Source organism: Lethenteron reissneri, chromosome 52 (assembly GCF_015708825.2).
Source record: "Lethenteron reissneri isolate LAM-NWPU_2019-01 chromosome 52, ASM1570882v1, whole genome shotgun sequence".
NCBI lineage: Eukaryota > Metazoa > Chordata > Hyperoartia > Petromyzontiformes > Petromyzontidae > Lethenteron > Lethenteron reissneri.
Window position 1 is genome coordinate 3,605,386 of NC_083830.1, and position 23,782 is coordinate 3,629,167.

The 23,782-nt window shown below is 54.4% G+C and overlaps 1 protein-coding gene across 2 annotated transcripts in view; it reads right to left on the reverse strand.

Moving 5' to 3' along the window:
• The window catches only part of LOC133355751 (nuclear factor of activated T-cells, cytoplasmic 1-like), a 156,390-nt gene that overhangs the window by 13,466 nt on the left and 119,142 nt on the right, over window positions 1-23,782 (reverse strand). The window contains exons 12-14 of one of the 2 annotated variants that reach the window (XM_061573067.1): window positions 23,027-23,186; window positions 19,964-20,788; window positions 69-153 (exon numbers count right to left, since the gene is read on the reverse strand). In XM_061573067.1, coding sequence (XP_061429051.1) covers window positions 92-153; window positions 19,964-20,788; window positions 23,027-23,186 — 1,047 coding nt within the window. In that variant the 3' untranslated portion in view covers window positions 69-91. The remainder of the gene's footprint in view (window positions 1-68; window positions 154-19,963; window positions 20,789-23,026; window positions 23,187-23,782) is intronic. The other variant, XM_061573068.1, reaches the window with a different exon arrangement.

Sequence of the window (23,782 nt, forward strand, 5' to 3'; positions counted from 1 at the left end):
GTGCTTGGCAAGGCACGACAGCGACGCGTCATTCGCGCAAGGACAAGGTGAACCAAAGTGCTCATTACCCCCAGACGATGGTGCCGCGTCGCTATATGATGGGGCTCGCTCCTGCCTGGTACGAGTCGAGTGCCTGCGTCGCCAACGCCGAAGCTGTGGAACGGATGGCACAAACACACACACACCGCACCTACGATTAGCGCGGTTGGCTACGTACGGTGCGAAAGAAGTCTAACGTGCATGGAGACAAAGATAAAGACCACCCCCCCCACCTATATAGCCCGTAACAGACTGTTGGGGCAAGTGCTGTTAGCGAGCAGCACCTATGGAGGCCGGCACGGCACACGAGGGGGTGGGTGGCCATCACCACGCCCGGCCGCCTTTGTCTCCCCCAGTGGCGATGTTTACTACACACCGCACCAGGTACTCATTTGAGGCCGAGTCGACCTAAGGGGAGGGCCCATGACCGGTTCAGACAATCGTCACCGGTGTTGGCCAGTGAGCGGGAATCGAACTCGGGTCACCGGGTTCGTGTGCGCAGCGTAGCGCTGACCGCTACACTACCGCTACCCTACGTACGTACACGCGCACGGTGAACGAGCTGAGCGTCAGCCCCACTCGGCAACGGCGGCTCAAGTGCCGTGGCGCTGCACGAGTCGGCCGTGGTTGTCGAGTTTTTATTTAGATGTCGTCACGGACGATGTCGTGGATATCCATGGAACCTTTTTGTCCAGTTTAAAAAATCATGAAGGAACACGAATAATCGGAAGAGGTTTGACCCTTTCTGGCGATAAAACAGGAGTCGTGTTAAGATGCTCAAACACCAAACAGATCCCTTTTGCAAGGAATAAAGTCTGCATTAACCACACGTACTTGTGGCAAAATATGAAGAAAAAACACATGCTCTGATAAGATTATGCATCGGCCCTTGAAAACAATTGGCCTCGGGATGGCGACACGGCCTAACGCAAGCGCCATCAACTCTCGCTTGTGAAAACAAAATGAACGTGAAACTCGAACTTTGGATCCTCAAATAAAAAACCGTCGAGTGGCCGTGTTCTACATTGGCAAGAACAGGCTCCTTGTCGTGCACAGGAATTTTCCGCCAGCGATCAGGCTCGCAGCGTTAAGATGTAGCCGTGGGCAATATCAAGAGTGCTACGGCTATTGCATCTCCAAGCAACACGAAAACAAAAAGAGAGCTGAGATTAACACAGTTTTAATGCGGTATTCATATTCACAGATTTGTTTTTTTTTTTTTGAGGTGGCCAGGTTACTCCGGAGGGATAATAAATAGCGCATCGGCAGCATTTAGCTGGCACTGCCGAGACCCAGGCTTCGATTTCCGGCCGTCAGCCCGTGATTTAATGGCGTTCTGAAGCGAAGCGAGTTTTACGGGCTCAACTTAGTCACCAATCACCGCACAACCACCCACCCAAAAAAAATATACGATCGTAATAACTTTTGTTAAAAGTCGCTTTACTTTGGCAAAGTCCAGCAGTGAGATTTTTTTTTTTCTCAGAAAAATATGAAAAGAAAGAAAAACTATCGGTTGTAATTGACGCAACCGATCTCAACCCAACTCAAACACCCTCCTCTTGTGAACGAACGAGAACGCACGCGCAAAAAAAAAAGTTACGGAAAGTTGCAGGTCGTCCAGAAACAAACAAGAGGTGATTTACATGCAGCAAAAGAGGCATGACCGTGACAACTCTATCACTCCTCCCGCCCGTGCATTTCATGTCACGCGGCGTCCCCCACGCCGAGCGCGTAACATTCTCGCAATCTCGACGGGCAGCTCGACCACCGCGGTCGCGTGTTATTTTAGACGGCGGCGACGACGCCGCCAACGCATTCACCACGTGGATGACAAAGAAAGTTTTTTTGCTCCGCCGAATTCGAAAAGAAGTGCCCCTTCTTGTTATCTTGGTTTGCAGAGCCCCGAGTCGGTGAACCAGGAGGTGGCGGCGTTGGGTAACATGTCGGGAAAACTCCCAACAGTTCCAAGGCATCTTTGGCCACTGTGGAAGAGCAGGCCAAATTCCCAACCCGCGGTCAACGAACGCAGAGGCCCCCGTGCGGTTTCCCATGCCCGTTCAGGATCTCGTGATCAGACTCTTTATTGGGACTGCAGGAGGAGGAGGAGGAATCCGGTGAGCCATGAGACTCTTTCTGTTTTCCGCAGATGTCTCCAGCAGAGGCCCGGAGAGAGGGGGGGGGGGGTCGGCAAGTGAGAAATATAAAAAACGACAGGAGTGCAAAATAGTGAAAAAGGGTATCAAGTCAAGAAAAAATATATAGATATATAAACCTCATTTATCAAGCTTGGGCAAGGCAGCATAAGCGACAACAAAAACAGTGCCAGGCCACACCAAGATAACGCCACACAGCGGTGGTAGTCCCTCAATAAAACGCGTTGTGTTCGTGGCGTGTGAATAAGAGGCCGACAGAAAGAACTTTCCACGGTAGTTTTATGATCCTCGCCGATGTTGTTCGGTGGCGCACAGCTCCCTGCGACGTTGCCGCCCAATCGCACGGCGGGAATATAACAGCAGTGAAGCATACGAAGAGAGGCGTGACACAGGCGTACACGCTCACCATATGAGGGTGCGCGGTGGCGAGACGTTAACTCCCACGCCTGGTATACAGGAGGTCGTGGGTTCAATCCCGACCCTGACGCCTGTAATATTTGGAGTCTGCATGTCTCTCTCTCCCCCGTGGTCACGTGGATTTTACTCCGGGTGCTCGAGTTTTTCTCTCCACGTTTATAATCGACAGCGTGCGTTTAGAGTACTTGGCTGCGATAAAATTTCCACGCGATGATAAGCCCACTACGCCGAGCTATTATTTGTGACAGGTCGCTTTTGAAAAAGAGCTATATAGGTCAGTGGGCCTTACCCTGGTAAAATAAAAAAAATTGTTTTAAACAGCAGCAGTAAAGTGACTCCCGTGCACGCTGTGACGAGTCTACGCGAGGCGCTCTCACGAGCAAGCGTCCCGGCGAAGCACAACCAACTCTTCAAAAGCGCGCCGTGCTGTTCCACGCCGTGCTGCGTCGTGCCGCGCCGTGTAAATAGCACGGCGAGGGGGTCGCGGTGCGAATTGGGCAGTTGTAGAACTGGTGGCGGTGAGGCCCAGGTGAAAAATGTGGGCGCGCGGCGGCGGTGGCGTCAGGGGTGACGTCTCACTTTGACCGCCGGCTTCCCCCGTGGCCGAGCGGCGACAGGAAGAGGGCGAGGGTGACAAATGAAAGGGGAGATAAACGCGGGAGACACGGCGGGGCCCGAAAACAACTGCACGCTTCGGACGGCACGCAGCCATCGCCATCGCCCGTCAAGGACCCAGCCTCCCAGTTCCTGGTCACGGGGCCTCGATCCATTTACCGTAGACTGCACCAACAGAAATTAACGCTCTACGTTCGCTAACGCGCTTACCTTGACCACAGGCCTTCCATGGGTTGACTCATTGTTACAATAATAATAATGCCCGAAACTTGCGGGGAGGCCACGGACATTGAGTTGCTAATGTGGCAGGTCCGGTGGCGTCTGGTTTTGAATTATAGTCAAGTTGTTGTCGTCGAGATATTGTCGGTGCGTCTCCGGGTTAGCACGGTTGGCTACATACGCTGAGAAAAAAATTGCAACGTACATGGACTTGCGTACATGGGTGTCACGGTGAAATTCATCTCGTGGTGTCATCTTGTCGGGACGAACGGTAAAACAGAACTGGCCAGACATGCCTAGACACACAACACCCGCATGAAAGAGAGTCTAAGAGACTCAGCGAGGCTTTCCTGTGGAAATATACATTATTATCTATTCGGGTATTGCCGAGTAGCGGCGCAGTGGTTAGCGCACAGTAACATGAGGACGCCAACCTAAAGTTCGATTCCCAGCCACGACTGACATCAGTGATGGGTTGACACCCTCATTTCACCGACCAGCGTGGTGAAGTTTCGGTCAAACCAACCCCCACCAGCGACATGACGTTGAGGGACCTTCCACCGAGCAGTGCATTGACAGCGGGCGATAAATTATTACTTTTATTGTTACACACGACGTAATACAGAAACATCAACTGACCAATGCCTTGGCCCCCGTATTAAATATGGCTCTACATTCATTTAACCTCGACACGCAAATAGCGCCGTCGCAAATATGCCCAGAAGTCATTTTTAGCAACGCGCACAAAACGCGCGACACACGGAAATGTGCGCAGCTGTCATCGCGAGCTAAAAAATAGACCTGCAATGTCAGAGAACACGAGGTCGCTATTTTCAGGGAGCGCGGGTTCACGGCACCGCCAGCCATGTGTGGGGGGGAGGTGAGGGGGTAGAGGGCGATGGGGGGGGCGGCTATTTCTGTGCATCTGGGGCGCTCGCAAGTGCGGCGCGCGCCCACACGTGGACAGTGTGCACGTAAATCCACGTGTAATTACGCCGAGGTTGCTGACAGCTGTAAAACTGTCGGGAGAGGGGAAAAAAAATATCGCACGTATGTAGTATACGCCGCATCCGGAATGGGGGGATGAGCGCAGCGCACGTGACTCGCGATTAGAAGGTCGCAAGTTCAAATCCAGTCTGAAGTGGAGGGATAACTCTGCCTCGATCGGCCTCGTCCCCCACCCACCCACCCTTCTCATCTCCTCCGGAGGAGAAGTGAACACGACGAGTGCCAACTTGGTGAAAAGTTCACAGTGGTCACCCCGACGCAGTGGCGGCACTCGCCGTGGGCCCGAGGGTGATCGGAGGATGACCACTACGAGGATGACCACTACGAGGATGACCGCTATGAGGATGACCACTACGAGGATGACCGCTATGAGGATGACCGGAGCTCGCGTGATGGTGGTTTATGCCCGTACGCCCGACTGAAACTCGACCGGCAGAGACTTAATGAGGGCCCCTCCCCTTACAATCACAGGACCGGCTGGATGGATGGCATCCCGTCCTCTCGTCCGCAATAGGTCAACCTCAAGTTCTGGAGGTCGTCTCAGCCACTGCCACTGATGCGAGCTGCTTGCCAGCACCCCGCCACCCCCCCAGCCCCGTGCGTGCGTCCGCTTCAAGGCGGACGTTCAAAGATTCCCAGATTGCTGCGCGTAAAGCACTGGGCCATGTGCCACTGCCGCCCAGTTGGCCAAATTCGAAAATGCCACCTGCAAATGACGACCCAATTTTTACCCAATACCACGTAGCAACGTCGCCCCCTCCCCAGCCCCCTCCCCCACTGGCTGACTCTACCTGCCCGTGAAACACGGCAGCACCTCGTAGCGAGAGCCTTGCGCTGTAAGAATTTCGAGATTAACTAATTTAGAAGCTGGAAAATGAGATGGTTGATGTGGGGCCGGGGGCGGGGGGGAACAGAAGACGTGGGAACGTAATTATCGTTTATTTAGCCAGGGAAGCCCACGATGAGCACTCGCCAAAACCTCTCGGAAACCAGAGGTGGCGTTTCCACCTTAAGGCGCCCTTCGTTCTTGCACATCCCAACATTGAACACCAGGGGAGCTCGGCACACGGGGAGAATTTCTGCACGGGAGTCTCGTGGCAGCCGGAGCTGAAAGGAAATTTTACGGAAAAAAAAAAACACGAAAAGGCCCAGGATCGGCAGTGCCTGGACCGGTTCTTCAAACGAAATCTTGAATCGTCACGCGAGACAATTGCGTGGACAAAAATTTCAGCCCGTTAAGGCTTCGTAGATCCGAAGATATTAAGCGTCAAAAGATTTGAAAGAATATAAACAACAGGGCAAGTTAAATTAAAGTGTGGAAAAATACACAGGGGGGCCGATCCATTTTAACACAGATGCCCCACGAAAATAATGAGGGGGGGGGGGGAATTCATAGAGGGGGGGCAACACAATTCATCAATGCTCTCTTCACATCTCTCACCGATCTCAACGCACTTATTACATCACTTCACGCTCCCTGTAAGATATGGATCTGTCGGGTGTCACACTTACTCAATCAACTAATTGAGAATGAAAGAGAAAATCAGCGTGGTGTCTATAAATGGATCACACCCCGGACATATTAAGACAAATATCACACGTATAACTTTAACATAATTTTGCGGGGGAAAGCGCTTTTAACGAGCACCGTTGAGGACCGGCATGGTACAAGGGGGTGGGTGGCCAGCACCACACCCAACTGCCTTCGTCTCTTCAGTGGCGATGTTTACACACACCGCTTTCGGCACTCATTTGAGGCCGAGTCAACCTAGGGGAGGGCCCGGCACCGGCTCATATATTCGTCACCGTGTGTCAGCCGTGAGCGGAGCGCAGCGCGCTAACCCACTGCGCACACCGCCGCTTCCCATTAACAAACAACAACAACAACCGTCATTCGCCACTAAGTGTGGAGACGTCACCACGACGCTTGTGCCAGGCTATGTGCACCTTGAGGCCACGTGAAGTGTCGAACGCCCGCTGGCAGGAGGTCACGGGGCAGACTCAGATGCCACAGGTCGACTGACTGAGACGACTGGCTGATGCACCACCCGTGCGCCCCCCTACTGTGCCAACTTGCTGTGCTTTAAAACCAGTAACAAACACACACGCACACACGAGAGCGCACACACCATTTATATGCCCTCATTAGGTTCCAACCAAAACACCTGAAGAGGGCGCGGTGGGTGGACGGTGACATAACAGAATCAGTTGAGCCCTGTGAATTCTCCGCGGAGCGGTCACAACAGGGGCGGAATCACGCGCACCGTTTTGCTCACGACTCTGCAAGCCATCACTGCCTGGCCACGCACCAAGATACACACACGCACGCACGCATTTATATGGCAGGCGCAGGCACACACACAAACACGCGCGCGTCTACACGTAACAGCGTGTATACAAAGACGAATTGATACACACACACGCAAACAAAGACAAAGATCTGCCGTGTAGCATATAGCAGACTGTTGGGGCAAGTGCTTTAAAGCAAGCGCCTCTCTAGACTGCCACAGCGCAACAAGGGGATGGGTGGCCAGCACCACGCCCGTGTCTCCCAAGTGGAAATATTTACACATCGCACCAGGTACTCATTTGAGGCGGAGTCGACCTTGGGGAGTCCCAGGACTGGTTCGGATTATCGTCGCTGGTGTTGGCCTTGAGTGGGAATACTAATTGAGGTCATCGGGTTCATAGGGCAGTTAACTGGCACACTGTCGCTCCCACACAATACACACACACCTGCAAGCACATACACACACCTACATGCGCGCGCACACACACACACATGCACATTATATATGAGTCGGGTGGGCTTCCAGGTTTCAGCTTGAGCTAAAACACCAATTTGATTTGCAGGTTTTATGGAAGCTAAAAATAACAAAGTTTGCTAGGAAAGTAAAATTCCAGAAGGCATTTTTGCAGTTGTTAGACCACGAAGCTGCCACGTAAAGGCAATCTGCTGCAGTGCCTGTGCCTGCTTTTTGCGCGTGCGTGCGTACATGCGTGTACCTGCGGTAGCGTAGCGGTTAGCGCCCCGCTCTACGAACCCGGCGACGCGAGTTCGATTCACCGCTCACAGCAGAACGCCAGTGACGATTATCTGAACGTGTCATGGGCCTCCCCTAGGCCGACTCAGCCTCAAATGAGTAGCTGGTGCGGTGAGCCAATGTCGCCACTGGGGTGACGAAGGCGGCCGTGCGTGGTGTTGGCTACCCACCCCCTCGTGTGCCGTGCTTCACATGTTGCACCAACAGTCTAACGGTCTGTTCAGGCTATACGGGGGATCTTTGTCTCTATAGCTGCGTGTGCCCGCGAGTGCACATGCACACCGGCACGCACCGAGACCCTAGGCCGCATAAAAAATATACAAAAAGCCTGTAAAGGAGTTGACAAATTATTTAACCGAATGTGGTTATTATACGAGGTTGGCAAGGCAGAGGAGGGGCTGGAATTCCAGATGTGAGAAAATAAAAAGGACAAAAACCACAAGGACGCAACGAGGCTCGCTTGGCCTCGGACAAACGTGCAGACCTCTTGCCCCCCATCTTTCTCCCCCACGCACAATTGTTTACGCACTCCCCCCCCCCCCCCCCGTTTGCCGGTGTTGATCGAACAAGGACGGTAACACGGCATCGCGCGGCGCTTTCAGATGCGGAAGTAGCGAGCCACCGGAGCTAGGCACTTCCCACCTAGATTGAAAACTAATTTGTCTAGAACTGATGTTTGTGTTCGGTTGGTTGTCCTTCCCCCCGTACCTCCGAATTGCGCGGACGGCTACGTACGGTGCGAACGAAGGTCAACATACACACGCCCATCGGAGACAAAGGTTCCGTGACCTGTGCAAGACGGCAGCTTTGCCGACGCTTCACTCCAACGCGGTTCACGAGTTACGCCACCGCGCGCTTTGACGACTCATGCAGGCCGTGTCACCGCTGGCTCGCTCACTCGCCGAACTCGACGCGAACACAGATATGCTGCCGACCAACTCACCCCCCCCCCCCCCGCCGCATTAAATAACTCTCCGGGATTGCTCGTAAATCAATGGGCGACTGATCGAGACATCTCGATGCGCCCGACGCTGCCAGCGATCTTTTTTTACCGCGCATCTCTGTGACTTTCATTTCAAAGCCAAAGACGAATGGCGAATGCTGTCATCCGCCCCGGGAGGGTGTAAGATCGCAGGTGCCAGATTACGATCACCGATGAACAGAAGGGAAAGTTGTCGAGGAGAGAACATCGCCTCGAGGGACATCGGAGGGAGTTCGTGGAGGAGAGAAAAACACTGCCGCCAAGGCAAAATAGCCCTCGAGTTGCGTCTGCGGACCAATCGAGCGTTGATTTTACATTTCTCGACTGTTCCCAACCAACAGGATTCATACAATAGACTGGATTCACTTACTGCGCAATCTGCATCTACTCTTAACTCTACTTAGTCTCGCTCTCTCTCTCTCTACATATTTCGTCTACGTCATCCGCCGTGAAATTAGGAAGCCACTTCCGGTATGAGGAAGGCAATGGAGCTCTGCACTTTTAAATCATCTCGACTGAAAACTCATTTCTTTAGAACTGCTTTTTGTGTTAAGTTTATACTCTTTGGTTTTTTCGGTAAAGTCACGTAGGTTAAAAAAGAAAACAAATAAATTAAATCACGACGTTTCGGAGGCAACACAAGCCTCCGTGTCTTCAGGTGGAACCGTCACAGCAAAATTATTGCATCAAGTGAAGAGAGCTCTAAGAGAAACGACCTTAAATACTGGTTAAGGGGAGGGGGGAGGAGCCAGGATGGGCCGTGGGGGGGGGTGTTAAGTTTGTTGCCCTTCCCCCGCACACTCCGATTGGCACGGTCGGCAACGTACGGTGCGAAAGAAGTTCCACATACATACTATAATGCAACGAGCCCGTGATATCACGCCTGGGTGAAGGCTCGTGGCTCACGAGCGAGCGCGAGCACGCAGGCCTCGCCAGCCTGAGTCGGCGGCCAGGACGAGCAGACGGCGATCGCGCGCGCCGGTGATGCCACCGGTGGTGATGTCACCGGCGTGTCATCGCCACTCCCCACCAGAGGTCGCAACCGGGTACCCGATACCCGTACCTTACCCGATACCCGGCTACCCGTACCCGGCCGGGTATGGGTATCTGATTGCGACCCTGGTGCGGCCGGGTACGGGTAGGCCGTGAGTCACTGGTGAGTAACCGTTTGTCACTCATTTTGGGTAGGGTACGGGTACGGGCAGGGAACGGGTACCATTTGCGACCCTGGTGCGGCCGGGTACGGGTACGGGTAGGCCGTGAGTCACTGGTGAGTAACCGTTTGTCACTCATTTCGGGTAGGGTACGGGTATGGAACGGGTACCCATTTGCGACCCTGGTGCGGCCGGGTACGGGTACGGGATCAAAACCCGTTTGCGACCTCTGAGCGAGGGTCCCCCAACGCGCGCTACTAGCGGCGCACTTGGCCGCTGCATTGGGTGCCACGGTGGCGAGATGTTAGTTTAACGCGGAGCTTTCACGACCAACGTCATCGATAATAAATAAATAAAACACATTATGGCGAGATGTTAACTACGTCGCCTGGTACGCAGCAGGTTATGGGTTCGATGCCGACCCTGACGCCTGCTGCTGTATATTTAGAGTCTGCATGTCTCTCTCCCCCCGTGGTCATGTGGATTTGTCTCCGTAGGGCCCCCGCTGAGCTCTGTTTCACAAGCGACTGGCCATCACGAATGATAGCTCATTTAAAAGTGGCTTTGTCGCACGGAAATTTATAGCAGCAGCAGCAACCAACTTCTCTAATCGTGTGATGCGGATTCTAAACGTGGGAAGGGGGGGGCAAAAAAAAAAAATCGGAGGACTTGGATAAAAATCCGCCAGCGTTAACCGGGTCCAGGTCCCACGGCGGTGACGGCGGTGAAACCGCGTGCTGGTGGCACCGCCGCACGGTGGGGGGAGGGCGGCAGGGGGAGAGGGGGTCCATTGACGAGGTTCTCAACCGTAGAGGGTTGACGGCTGTTTCTGCTTTGTTGGGTTTGGTGGGTCTTTCGTTAAAACACGAGTGGCGTAAACGAACTCGCATTCACCTCCTTGGGAGTGGTGGCCAGGAAAACGTCACGGTAGGCCTACAGGCCTTGGGCGTGAGGATTTAGCCACCCCCTGTCCTGGTTTGTGCCGGGGGTCGAGGTCTCTTTGAAGCAGCCGCCCTAGGAAATCTGAAAGCCTTCCCCGGACAGGAAAACGTCCTGGCTCTTGATAATTGTTTTTTTACCCTTCTATCTGGCAACAAAACTGACACCTTTTTTTACAAGGAGTCATGTTTGCATTATGACTAATTGCATTATGACTGCAGGTATTGTGGTCTATGCAAACATGACTCCTTGTAAAAAAAGGTGTCAGTTTTGTTGCCAGATAGAAGGGTAAAAAAAACAATTATCATATTTTTTACTGGCAAATGAGGTTCCAATAGTGTTAAGTCCTGGCTCTTATTGACTACGTAAATACCACACCACCGCTCACAAAAAAAATGTATTTAAAACAATGCACGCATGTCGTTGTTGTTCCTGAACGAATTCCGGACTACTCTTCTTCACCATGTGCTCGGTGTTTTACATATCTCAAAAGGTGGCAACCCTGCCGCATAGCATTAATCCGATTGGTTGTACCGTTCGTCCGTTGCATAACGAATCCTACTTGCCACATGTGGTTGATGGAAGGGGAGCCACAAGAATTGGGGCTATTTGTCCCGTTCCTGAAATTGCAATCCTTGAAAGGAACAAAAAATATCATTCCTTCTGCTTGGTACCACAAACCACAGAGCCACACGGGACCGACCGTGTTATTAACGGTGGAAAATATTTACCATTCAATTTGTGAGAGACAGCTTTGGCAAGGGACCAGTAAGGGCGATAACTGGTTGGGCAAGATGGGACCTGTCACATTTGTCATTTGTGAAAATTTCACCTGGCTCGCTACGCTATTATTATTATTTCAGAAGGGAATTTGTTTTTGGTGCCAAAGCTCAGAGTCCTGAGATTATATCTGCAGATTAACAACTCTACCACTCTCCCGACTGAAAAAATCATCATCACCATCGACAAAAAAAAAAAATGTACACGCAAGTAACACACTGCACTTGCGATCCAGAGGTCACCAGTTCCATCTCCCGGCACGGAAGTTGAAATAATCGGCACTTTAAAAAAACATATATTCATATATTAACCTCCACCTCTGTCCCCACCCCGCAGTTTAAAGGGGTACAATGACAGTTTATCCATCGGTGAGGTTTTGAGCGGTGGGGTAAAATGTGGGTACTCCCAACCTCTTCGGAGCCGTGCGGTTATATTGACCGTGCGGGTTGGTGAACAGAGTGGTTGCGGCAATTCTGGACCAAGTTCAAACAGCACTCGCCACTGAGTGCAGCCGTTGCTGGCAATCGAACTCTGATCGCCCGGGTACATGGCGGGTAGGCACGGCATTCCAAAAAAATGGAAATGCGCGCTCATCTGCAACACGGACTCATTTGGCAAAATCCAATCACTCGTGCCTCCAGAAACCGCCTGATCCGAACTCTGTCGGCTTTGCGAATCAGCTGAACAAACAGCTCCACATTATACAAAAGTCACGCAGCTGCTGATAGGGCAGCCCCCCCCCCCCCCCCCCCCGCTAAGTGCTAGCAGGCCAAAGAGGAACGTCTCCTTCTACCGGGATGTCCTCATCGCTCGGTAACCATCCCAGAAGCGGTGCACGGAGAAAAGGTCAAAGGTGCAGCCCCGCGATGTCTCGCTCGTGCCACCGCTGGCAGGAAGGGCCTCCACTAGAGAGAGCGCTCTAGAGAGCCACTGCACGAGAAAGGAATTGGCCGAATCTTCCACGCTGACCAGACGTGCCACACTTTGCATGAATGCAAGTTGGGGAGCGGTAGTAGTACAGCGGTCAGCGCGCCGCGCCACGAACCTGGCGACCCCAGTTCGATTCCTGCTCAGGGCCAACACCAGTCACGATTATCTGAACAAGTCCTGGGCCTCCCCAAGATCGACTCGGCCTTAAGTGAGTGCCTGGTGCGGTGTGTTTATACATCGCCACTCGGGAGACAAACGGGGCTGGGGGGGGGGGGCACCCACCCCGTCGTGCGCCGTGCCGTGCCAGCCTTCATAGGCGCTGCTCGCTACTAACAGCCCTTGCCCCAACAGTCTGTTCAGAGCTATACGGGGGATCTCTGCCTTTGTGACAGGCGGCGAGAGTGCGGAGTGAGGGTGCCGAGGGGAGCGTGGGGGGACGATTGGCTCGACACCAGCTCCGTTGCATTCCAGCGGGAAAAAGAAAAAAAACGTGAAATGAGCCAGAGGGGGCTCACCTTTCAAAATGCTTCACTAATCAAATTCGCAAGGAGCGTTCGTGCCGATTCCACCCGGTGCCTTATCACTTTCACAGAGACCAGTCTCGCCTGCTCCATTTCTGGAACACGTTTATTGAATTTTTACCCGGTAAGCGCCGGGGCCACTGGAATTTGTCGGCAAAAGAGTAAGCCAAAATGATTTACCGCTGAGCACTGAATCTTTTGAACACTTGCCAGGAACATTAATAATAATAATGATGATTTTCAATATTTACCAAGGAAAGCCTCGCCGAGCTCCCAATGGCTCGGCTTCAGGAAGGTCTTGCTTCATCGACACGTTGATGAATGCATCCATGCTAGGAACATCCACAGAGAGCCGTACATCCGTCGTTTTCACGCGGGATGACGGGCTATATCTTATGAAACGGCTCCACTTTAAAAATCCTGAAAGTGTATATGCTAAAAGCTAAGCAGGCTTTGTGGCGCAGTGGCCGTACGTGGGAATGTGAAGCCACCAGGAAAACATTATGTTGCGAACGGGCGAATGACACCGGCATCGCACGATTCACAGCGTTGAGACTACGCGTCTGGGTCAGAGGTCATCCGATGTGTGACAGACACTCAAGAGGCACTGGCGCTGCAGGATGGCGGTCTTACCCGTGAAACGTCAACGGAGTCTTGTTTTCTCCCTGACTGTAAAACAAAAAATTCGCGCCGCGTTTCCGTGACTCGGGCAGAGGCGTTGACCTGCGCAAATCCAAATTAATTTTGCAGGTCGACACCTCGAACCTCCGGCCCAGCCAGGAGGCTACATCAAGATGCTGAGCTTTTGAACTACACTTTTCCACGCAAAAATTGTCTGCTTTTACTCGACAGAAGTTTTTTTCGTACGATTGATATGAAATAGGGCAACGTTATTTTAGGCATTTCTTATGTAAAAATGATAAATACAACTCATGTTGTTTTAAAATTTTTGTTCAGTGAGAGCCTGAATGTGTCTGTATCCCTGCACAGGGGGCCCCTCGCACGCCATGCCGGCCTTCATAGGTGCTGCCACTACTCGCTGACATAACCTGCCCCAACAGCCTGTAAATGCTATCGGGGGGGGATCTTTGTTTTTTTGTCTTGTTGGACGATTCAGAACATTTCACAATAATCCTTCCACCATCCACAACGAGAAGTCATCTCCTCTACTTGCTCCGGTATGCGCCGACGATAGCACGGGCCCTGTTTTGAGTGTGACTGCTGAACTTATTTCGCACCGGACGTAGCCAACCGTGCTAATCGTCCAATTTCCCCGCCCGGGATACTCTGGCCATTGGCCCCGGTTGCAGTTGCACCGCCTGCACACCCGACGGCTACGCCACGAGACACGGGTAAGAAGCCGTAAAGACCTCGACGCGGTCGTTCGTACGAGCGCCAGCGTGCTGGGTTTCATCAGGCGCGCGGGTTGCGGGCTCTGCTCTGCATTCACGAGGCGTCGCGCGCTCGATGACTCTCCGCGTCGCAGGGCTGGCGAACGCGCGTGCGGCAATCGGCGGCGAATCGGTCGCCGCTCGCCGCTTCAAAAGCCACGGGCGGGTTTCCCCATCGCTTTTGGACGCATTCCGAAAGAGGGGCGCGCGCGAGGCGATATCGCGGAGCGCGGACACCGGCGCAGCCGCCCGGCCCACAATGCACCGCCACCCCGTGCCGAGCAGCGCGTGCAGTTTCACGAAATGTTTCCCCGCCGTCCGACCGCGCAGCCGCATCGGAGCGAATTCTGACCGCGCTGCGGAGCGAACTTTGAGCAAGAAATAGGTCGGCCGCGAGTAGAGCGCGAAAACGGCAAACACGCGCGCGCCCTGAATGCGCGTAAAGCGAGGTAAGCTCTGCGTACAGAACGAGAGGGAGAGCAAAGATTGGAGAGTGGGGACACAGAGTCAACAAGACAGCCGGAGATAGCTGGCAGAGAGACGCGCAGGCTGGGCGCGTGCCTAATGGTGACTAATGGGGGTCAGTGCGTTGTCGTAGGCTCCGCTGTGATTAGTGCAACGATCCGGTCTGCGCTTCCCCGTGTCCAGACCCGATGTTCCCTGCACAGGTGACTCGGTAATTGATCGTCCCGCGAGCAGGTCACATTAAATCCATCGGCCAGACCGCTCACAGCGAGTGTGCGCCCACTTCCAGACAAGCGACGCGTTTTACTTTCCCAATTTGGAGGAAAGTTTACATATATAATTATATACGTATAAATAAATCCGTCCCCCCCCGCCCCCGCCGAGATGTTTGCGAACCTTGATCTGCTTCGGTGGAAAAAAACGCCGCGAGCGCTGGAAAGCAAAACGAGGTCGCGCCTCAAGTAGCGAAGCTACTTTCAATAGCTCCCTCAGCCTAACGACGAATGGCCTTGACGAATATCTATTAGTGGATTCTTTGGGGCTCCATGTAAAAGCGCTGCTCCAACCGACCCCCTGCCTGGAAACCAGCCTGGACATCACACTCCACTCCTTGACCATACGGTGAGCACTTCTAGAGGGCACAGACGCAGCCCTGCAATCGCTTGCTCACGCGACTGCTGGCAGAAGGGGCCTCCAACGAGACGGAGCTCTGGAAAGGCTCCTTCTCCAGAACGGTATTTGGCCTACTCTTCCACGCTGGCCAAACATCTTGAAAGAAGTGGCTGCACTCGCCCCCCTATTACCCCACCACACATGGCGGCACTCCGGCAGTCCGGCATCGCAACCACGACACCACGCCAGCAGCCCCGTGAGTACTCCCGTCTGTCCGTACAAATGTAGTTCACGCACACACACACATCCCCGTAGAGCGAGACTGCACCTCGCTGCGTGTGAAGCCAGTCACACAGTGGGCGGATGGAATATTTGTGTTGTTTTTTTAATTGGCCGGGCTTGTTTCTCTACTGTATACCTGGCCACCTTTGCAGCTGCCAAGAATAATCCAAAAACCTCTACCCACACACGCGCACACACACACACGCGCACACACACACGTGCGCACACACACACACGTGCGCACACACACACACACATGCGCGCACACCCACACGACCGCATGGTCTCCTGGCCCTCCCCTGCCCGTTTCCCTTCGCACCAAATTCACCTCTCCATCGCTCGCTCGTACATCTGCCAGCAGCAGCAGCGGCAGCGGCCAAAAGTTTAAATGCCGCCCCGCCCCGTGCTTCCCCCACCGAAAAAAAACATCCCCGCTTTCCGCCCAATCCCGTTTCTTTCACCGCTTGGCCACGGTGCTCCAACGACGGAACGATGAAGACGAAGGTTTTCATAAGTCAGCCGAATGCGTGACCGGGGATTCGTGGTCTCGGCCAGGGATTTTTCGAGTCGCCGGTAGACGACAGTAACGTAACGTAAACGGTTGGCTACGTACGATGCGAAAGACGTTCAACACGCGTACAAACGCAAAATCATGCCGATAGCATCCCGAACGCGCACTGCTGTCTGGTCAGGCTGTGTTCATTGAAATAATTTTAAGGTGCCTCTTGAAGTGGTTGAAACTCAAGCTTTGTTGTTCTTGAGTTTTTTTTCCGCGGGTAGAGAATTCCACGATGCGACAGGGGCGCAAGCCTTCTGAAAAGCGCGGTCGCTGCTCATCGCTAGGCGGGGATTACGCGTCGCAACAAAGACGATGATGAGAACACCACGAGCAGCAGCAGACCTGAGGTGTTGTCGTCTTCTCATCGTTGGCGGCAGGCACGCGTAACTCCGATAAATAATGGTGGTGCCATACCACGCAGGCACTTATATAGGCGGCGGTGGCGACTGCTAGCAGTCACAGCAATGGTGAGAGGGATATTGGATGGGGCTGCTCACCTGGATGATCCCTGCCGAAATTTACTCATTTTTATTTTAGCAGGTGAGGACCCACACTGCTATAACGCTCTTTTTCAGAAGCGACCTGGCAACAAGTGATAGCTCAACAGGTCTCAAGAGGCCAGAGGACGCAAACGGGTTTTGATTCCTTACCCGTACCCGTACCCGGCCGCACCAGGGCCGCAAACGGGTACCCGTACCCGTAACCGGCCGTACCCGTACCTGTACCCTACCTGTACCCGGCCGGGTACGGGTAGGGTACGGGTATCGGGTACCTGATTGCGACCTCTGGGATGAAGCCATGTTGCAGGCGTGGGTGGGTTGATTCTAGGAACTTGAATTGTGAGAAGAGACAAAACGTTGGGAAATGAGTGACAATCGGTTACTCACCAGTGACTCACGGCCTACCCGTACCCGTACCCGGCCGCACCAGGGTCGCAAACGGGTACCCGTACCCGGCCGGGTACGGGTAGCCGGGTATCAGGTAGGGTACGGGTATCGGGTACCCGGTTGCGACCTCTGCAAGAGGCTGCCGAGCAGCGTCGAGCGCAGACGGTGCTCGGGTGGGTGAGCAGCCACGGCACAACGGGACGCTTCCGGGCACCGGCCGAGTTCTACGTTGCGACCGGCAGCAGAGGGGGCGACGGCGCGAAAATAAACAAAGTCTATCGGTGAAAGGCTCCTATGACGTCGGCTCGCCAAATCCACGCTGACCGGCGTGGCGAAGTATGGTCAAACAACCAGTGGGAACCCCCCACGTGCGGTGAGGACGAGGCCCTTTATCCAGCGGTGGACTGACTGGATGTAACGTGCGGCGGAAAGGAAAACCACCGCACGCGCGCAAAAATAAATGCGAGGTTCTTACCGCAGTCTAATTCGCACTCCTACCGACGCCCCTCCCGCCTCGTCATTTACAGATGCGATTGATCTTGGCATTAGCCAAGCTAATGGGGCTCCAGCTTGTGAAAGCAGGGACTGCACATCGTACATGGTTCCCAGAGGCAGACTTTGCAGCAGTGCGCAAATCATCGGTGATAATACTGTGCTGATGAGGACCAATGAGGACGAAAACCGGTCCATGGTTTTGGCATCACTGCTGCTGTCAGTCGGTCATATTCGCTCAAATTGATTATGATGATCACCTAAGAGACGAGGACCCACAATGCCCTTCTTCAGCAGCTGCCGATGTTCATTTCTTTTGCATAACGCAACAACGCCGCGTGCTCTCTCGGCGTGTTTGCGTGTCGTTTAAAGCCCCCACCACCCACGCAGCCCCACCCTACGATGACCCGAAACCAAAATGACCTCTCAACGGGGTTTGGGGGTCTTCATCACCGCAGGAGCCGCTGCCCTTCCCCCGCTCCCACCCCCAGCCGCCCCTGCCCCAAAGGCATTGGTGGGGGTGTGCGCACGCTGCGCAAAGGGCACCAGGGGTCAGCCATGCGTTGCCTCTGGGCAATACCCTCGGATGACCCCTTGCACAGGAACGGCGTGGGGTGTCGGGGTCAGCGACGGGGGAAACAGGGTCACGCGTAACACACGTCCCTATTGATGCGGTCACTAACGCGGCACCGTGACACGCAGCGAGCCGGCGTACCCAGCTCGGCGATCGTCTTTTTTTTTTGTCGCCGTTGCTTTGCCCGTGCGATAAAACGCCACGGCTTGAATGTCGTCGTCGCCGCCGGCTCTGTTACCCTACCCCCGTTAAGTGAGAACGGATCCCTACAGCTCCTTACAGATATACACGATGTATATAGATATATAAAACAAGCTCTGCATTGGGATGTATTGTGCAACGCTTTCCAAAATTTGGTTTGCTGCCTTGAATGGGAAACAGGTATGAAGGAAAAACAGGAATACATATTCGCAAACGGCGCTCTCCGCTCTGGAATTTGGTGCTCCCAAAATTTTGGGCAACCCCCTTTTTTTGACTGATTTTTTGGTCAGTTTTCAATCCACTTAAGTGCCCGAGAGGAAAACAAAGTAACGCCACAGGTTGGCTCGTATTCGATCATCGATACGAGAGTTGCAGTCGCGCGCCAAACACCCCCCTCCCACCCCCCTTGACCCTGGAGGGATGACGGTGTCAGCTGGTCCACCAGGAATTGAACCTGGGACATCAACATCACGGGTCTTGTACTCTGCCACAGCGCCACATGGCAATACCGATGCAAAAACTTCATGACAATTATAGTCCGCCGTTACATATTGGGCCACGGAAGCGAAGCATGTACGGTTGAACTTCTTTCGCGCCGTATGTAGCCAACCGCACTAATCGGTGAGGGATTAAAATCGCATTCAAGCGAGACTGTTCAAACAATACAAATGAGAAGCGATACAAATGAGATCGTAAAAACAAGCCAAAAAGTAGAATCTTCTGCATAGCATTGCAACCCTCAGTCGCGACAATGTTTCCAACAGTGGGTGGGAACGGAGGGATTGAGGAATTGAAATGGTACCTGCTCCTACTGCGTGTGCAATTGACTTCAATGCACTCCTATAGGAGCGGACCCTGGGTGGCAGTGCGCGGGCATGAATGCGAGGCTGAGAGGATGGTCTTAGCGTTGACTAACGTTCGTGAAAGGACATCAAGACCCGGGTTTGTCCGATGTCCTGTCTGCATGAACACACTCGCTCGCTCGCATGCTCCCTCCCCCCCTTGCAGCTCTGCGTCTCTGTCACTCTGTCTCTGTTCGCACAGGGACAGCTGCCCCTGGGGTCACACTTGGCTAGGCTGCAGCAAGGCCACCGCAATTTCTCGCTCTCGCCACTGCTGGCGGATGGATGCTCCTCCGCTAACGGGAGTTCTAGCGAGCGTCCCTCGAATGGCATCTTTGTCAACTCTTCCACACTGGCCGGCCGGACATCTCGGGAAAGGTACGACTGCCCACACTTTATTTCTAGATTTGAAGCTCAAGGATTCATACTTTTAGGTTTTTTCGGTAAAGTCACGTAGGTAAAAAATAAAATGAATAAAAGTAAAATAAATAAAAAAGTAAAATAAATAAAATGTCCACACTTCATCCCCATCATACCATGTCCATCAGGTCCACGCTCCCACGTGTGGCGGGCACGTTTTTTGTGTGTATTTAGTTTGTCGTCCTTCCACCGCACCTCCCATCAGCACGGTTGGCTACGTACGGTGCGTACAACAACAACAACCGCCATTCGCCACTAAGTGGCGGTGACGTCACCACGACGCTTGTGCCAGGCCGTGTGCACCTTGAGGCCACGTGAAGTGTCGAACGCCCGCTGGTAGGTCACGGGGCAGACCCACATACTCCCCCCTGTACACACGCACACACACACGTGCGACCGTCCCTCACGCGCGTTTGCGGGCGAGCGCCTCTCCTTACCCTCCTCCAACGTGAAGTGATGCCGGTTGCCCTGCATGGGAAAGCGGCCCCTGTCCGTGCCCTCCGCCGGCTCCTGCTTGATGCCACCTGACGCGCAGCCCGAGTAGGCCCCGCGTGGCAGCGGCGGTGCCGACGCGTAGTGCTGCTGCTGCTGCTGGTGCTGCTGCTGCTGCATCCCTACGTTCACCCCCAGCTGCTCGTAGGCCATGTGCAAGCCGTGACCCTCCACGTCGCCGCCCTCCTCTATGAAGGCGAAGGTCTCGAACGGCAGCTGAGCGTGGCCTGTGGAGTGAAAGCCCTGGTATGCCAGCGCTCCGTAGTGGTTGTTATTCTGCTGGGATCCCTGCAGCTGGTGCTGCTGCTGCTGGTGATGATCGTGATGGCTCTGATGGGGGTGATTGTGTTGGTGATGCACCGTGCCGTGGTGGTGATCCTCTTGCTGGTGGTGGTGGTGGTGATGCTGCTGCTGCTGCTGGTGGTGGTGATGATGGTGGTGAGGATGATGGTGGTGGTGGTGTAGGTGCTGCATCTCGGCGTTCTGGAACACGGCCTGCCCGAGGTGATCGAGCCCCTGGAAGCGTTGGTCCATGGGCATGTCCACCCCGTTGGGTGGCATGGGATGCAGGGCCTGGTACGCCTGAGCCTCGCCAGGGTGGGCGCTCATGCCGGCGCACTCCGGCGGCACCAGGTGGAGCAGCAGCGGCCCGGTAGGCGGAACTTCAACCGAGAGGTCGGCCGGCTCGGGGGCGCCCGGCGTCGTCGTCGTCGTCGGCGTCGTCCCCATGAAGTCGTCGCTCGGCTCGCTCTTAATCGGCAGCATGGGCACTGCCGGCACACAAAGACACAGGGCCCCAACCCCCACCCACGCGTCAAAGCCTGTAATAGTCCATCATCCCCCTCTGGGGTAAACAAATATAAGCGGCGCTTTGTGGTTGTGTTACATAGATGGACTCGCAGCCCCCTGCCCCCACCACCGTCGTAGGAATGTGGAATTTCCAACCACTCGCTTTACACAGCTGTAAATAAACGCGAGATGAGCACCAGTGCCTCAACGCTCAATTGAGCGGAAAAGTGCAAAATCGCTCCGACTTTTTTTTTGCTTTACTACTTTGTTGAACGAAAAAAGTTTTGAAATATTCCGAGTAACCCAGACCGCCCGTGGAAAAAAAAGGGGGGGAGGGGGGGGGAACGTATGGCGTGTCTCAACGGGCCTGCACATCAACTCCCGGTTAAGTAAAGGACACAACCACCACCACCCACCACCGCCGCCGCTACGCTGCAGCCACGCGCTGCTCTGTGACCCGGCACTAATGGGAAGCAAGCGTGAAAATACCGCTGGAACAGACCCTGCCTGTTGCCCTGACAAACAGCCACCACCTCCCCACCCACCCTCGCCCCCGAATCAGTGGCACTAATTGTCACCTGATGCCACTGGGCTTTTGCTCGTAATGGCCTCCCCGCTCACCCCACCGCCCCCCTCCCTCTGGATACGCCGTCGTCACAGTCGCAAATTGGCAGCGCTTTGCGTCAAACCCAACCGGGGCCCTCTGGTCCTCTGCTCGATTCGTTATGCCGAGCGGAGTGCCCGCGCGGCTGTGGGTGGCTTTTTAGACCGTGGGCCATCACCACGCCGGCAAACACGATGGGGGGGGGTGGGGGGCCGCGGATGTTACGAGTGGCCAGGAATTTGATCTGACCCCCCCCCCCCCCCCCCCGCCGATTCCCGGGGTTCATCACGCGACAGTGCCTAAGCAATCAAAATAAATGTAAAATGTAGCGCTACGTACGGCGCTCCACGCACGACGGCAAAATTAACCGCCACCCACCGTGCGGTGCGCTGGTCAGGTAAGAAGAGTGCTCGACTCTCAAGCGGAAGAGTTTCTGCAACGTTCAAAATCCCGATTGGGATCAAGGTGGTGGGGGGGGGGGGGTCGACTCGGCTCGTCGTTCCTCTAAGGTCAACGGGACCGTTCTTTCGTTTGTTTGGGGGGGGAAACTCAACAGCGGCTTGCCCCGTGCTTGGTTGGGCTCGCCCCCATCGAAGGGAAGTATAACCTCCAGCACCACTTTGACGACAAACAGAAAGCACGAACGAAGTGTGTCCTTAAAAATACCGGGGCGAATACAGGGACGGAGTGCCCCGCGGCCTATATATGATTTCTCGACCCAAAAAACCCCGTTATAAGGGGGCACAAGGAATATTTGCGCCCATTGTTTTGAGGCCACACTTGACCGGGGCCTGTGCGCACGCGTGCGCAGCTGGTGCACCGGCCAGTCATCTGTGTCAGTCAACCCACGGCACCTGCTGGGTCTGTCCGGTGATCTCCTGCCGGCGAGCCTTCGACACTTCGCGTGGGCCTCAAAGCGCACCTAGCCTGGCACAGGCACTGCGGCGACGTCACCACCACTTAGTGGCCAATGGCAGTTGTTGTTGGTAGGGTGGTGGTTTAGCGCACTGCTATAAAAGTGTTGTCGCCCCGAGTTTGATTCCCACTCATAGCCAACATTGGTGACGAATATCTGAACCGGTCCTCGTCCTCTTCTAGGTCAACTCAGCCTTAAGTGAATACCTGCTCCAGTGTGGGGAGACAATGACAGCCTGGCGCGGCACACTGGACGTACCACCACCCCATCACACGTTGTGCCGGCCCCTCCATAGGTTGCTCGCTAACAGCGCTTGCCCCATCAGTTTAACAATAACAGAGGTTTTTTTATGGGTTAGATCGCGTAAATATAAATGTGCCGTTAAGCCCGCCACCACCCGATACAGGCAAACAGTAAGGTTTGTCACGCACACAAAAAATGCCAATGAGTTACACGTTCAGCACAACACCCATGTACTGAAGAGTAAACGCAGAACATTTGCCCCATCAGTCTGTATGGGGCTGCAAAGGGAACTTTGCGCGCGTGCGAGCGAGCGCGTGCGTGTTTGCGCATGCGTGCTTGCGTGTGCGTGCTTGCGGGTGCGTGCTTGCGTGTGCGTGCGTGCTTGCGTGTGCGTGCTTGCGTGTGCGTGCATGCTTGCTTGCGTGTGCGTGCATGCTTGCGTGTGCGTGCTCTCACGGTCTCGCAGTGCGGGCGAGAGGCCTCCGTTGGTGGGCAGGTACGTGAAGCGCTGCGGCTGGCTGCGCTTGCGCTTGCCGTTGCACACGTGGAACTGCACCTGCACCTGGTGGCTGATGCCCTTGTTCTGGTACGGAGGAACCTCGACCACCAGGCTCGTCTGGTGGGGGAGGGGGGGGCACGGGAGGGGGGGGGGCACGGGAGGGGGGGGGCACGGGAGGGGGGGGGGGCATGGAATGCGAAGAGCATGCGGATAGCGAATGCCAGGATCACACGTTAGGTTTTATAACCCATATACTCGAAGCTGAAGGTGCCGCCTTGCAATTGCTTGCTCATGGCAGTTGTGGTGCAGGAGCCTCCACTAGGGAGAGCTGTAAGAGGGGGCTATTTTGGTCTACTCTTTCACGCCGTCAGAGGCCTTTACCCCACCACACCCATGGCTAAGACTGCAAGCAGGCCACTGTAATGGTTGAGATGAGATGCGATACAAGGCGCTTTTTGAGTTGCAGAGGTATTTAAGTGCAAGGTGCAGCCCCTGCAATTCCCCGCTCAAGCCACTGCTGGTGGATGCTCCTCCACTAACAAGAGCTCTTTGGGTGCCTCCCTCGAGGGGATCTGGCCAGAATTCTCGCAAGACGTCGGAGTGTGCACACTTTATCCCACCATACACGACCTGCCGATCAAACTATCCGCAATGTAACAATTTATATTGATCTAAACGCAATACTCCACAATAATTGTATTCCCCAATAAAAC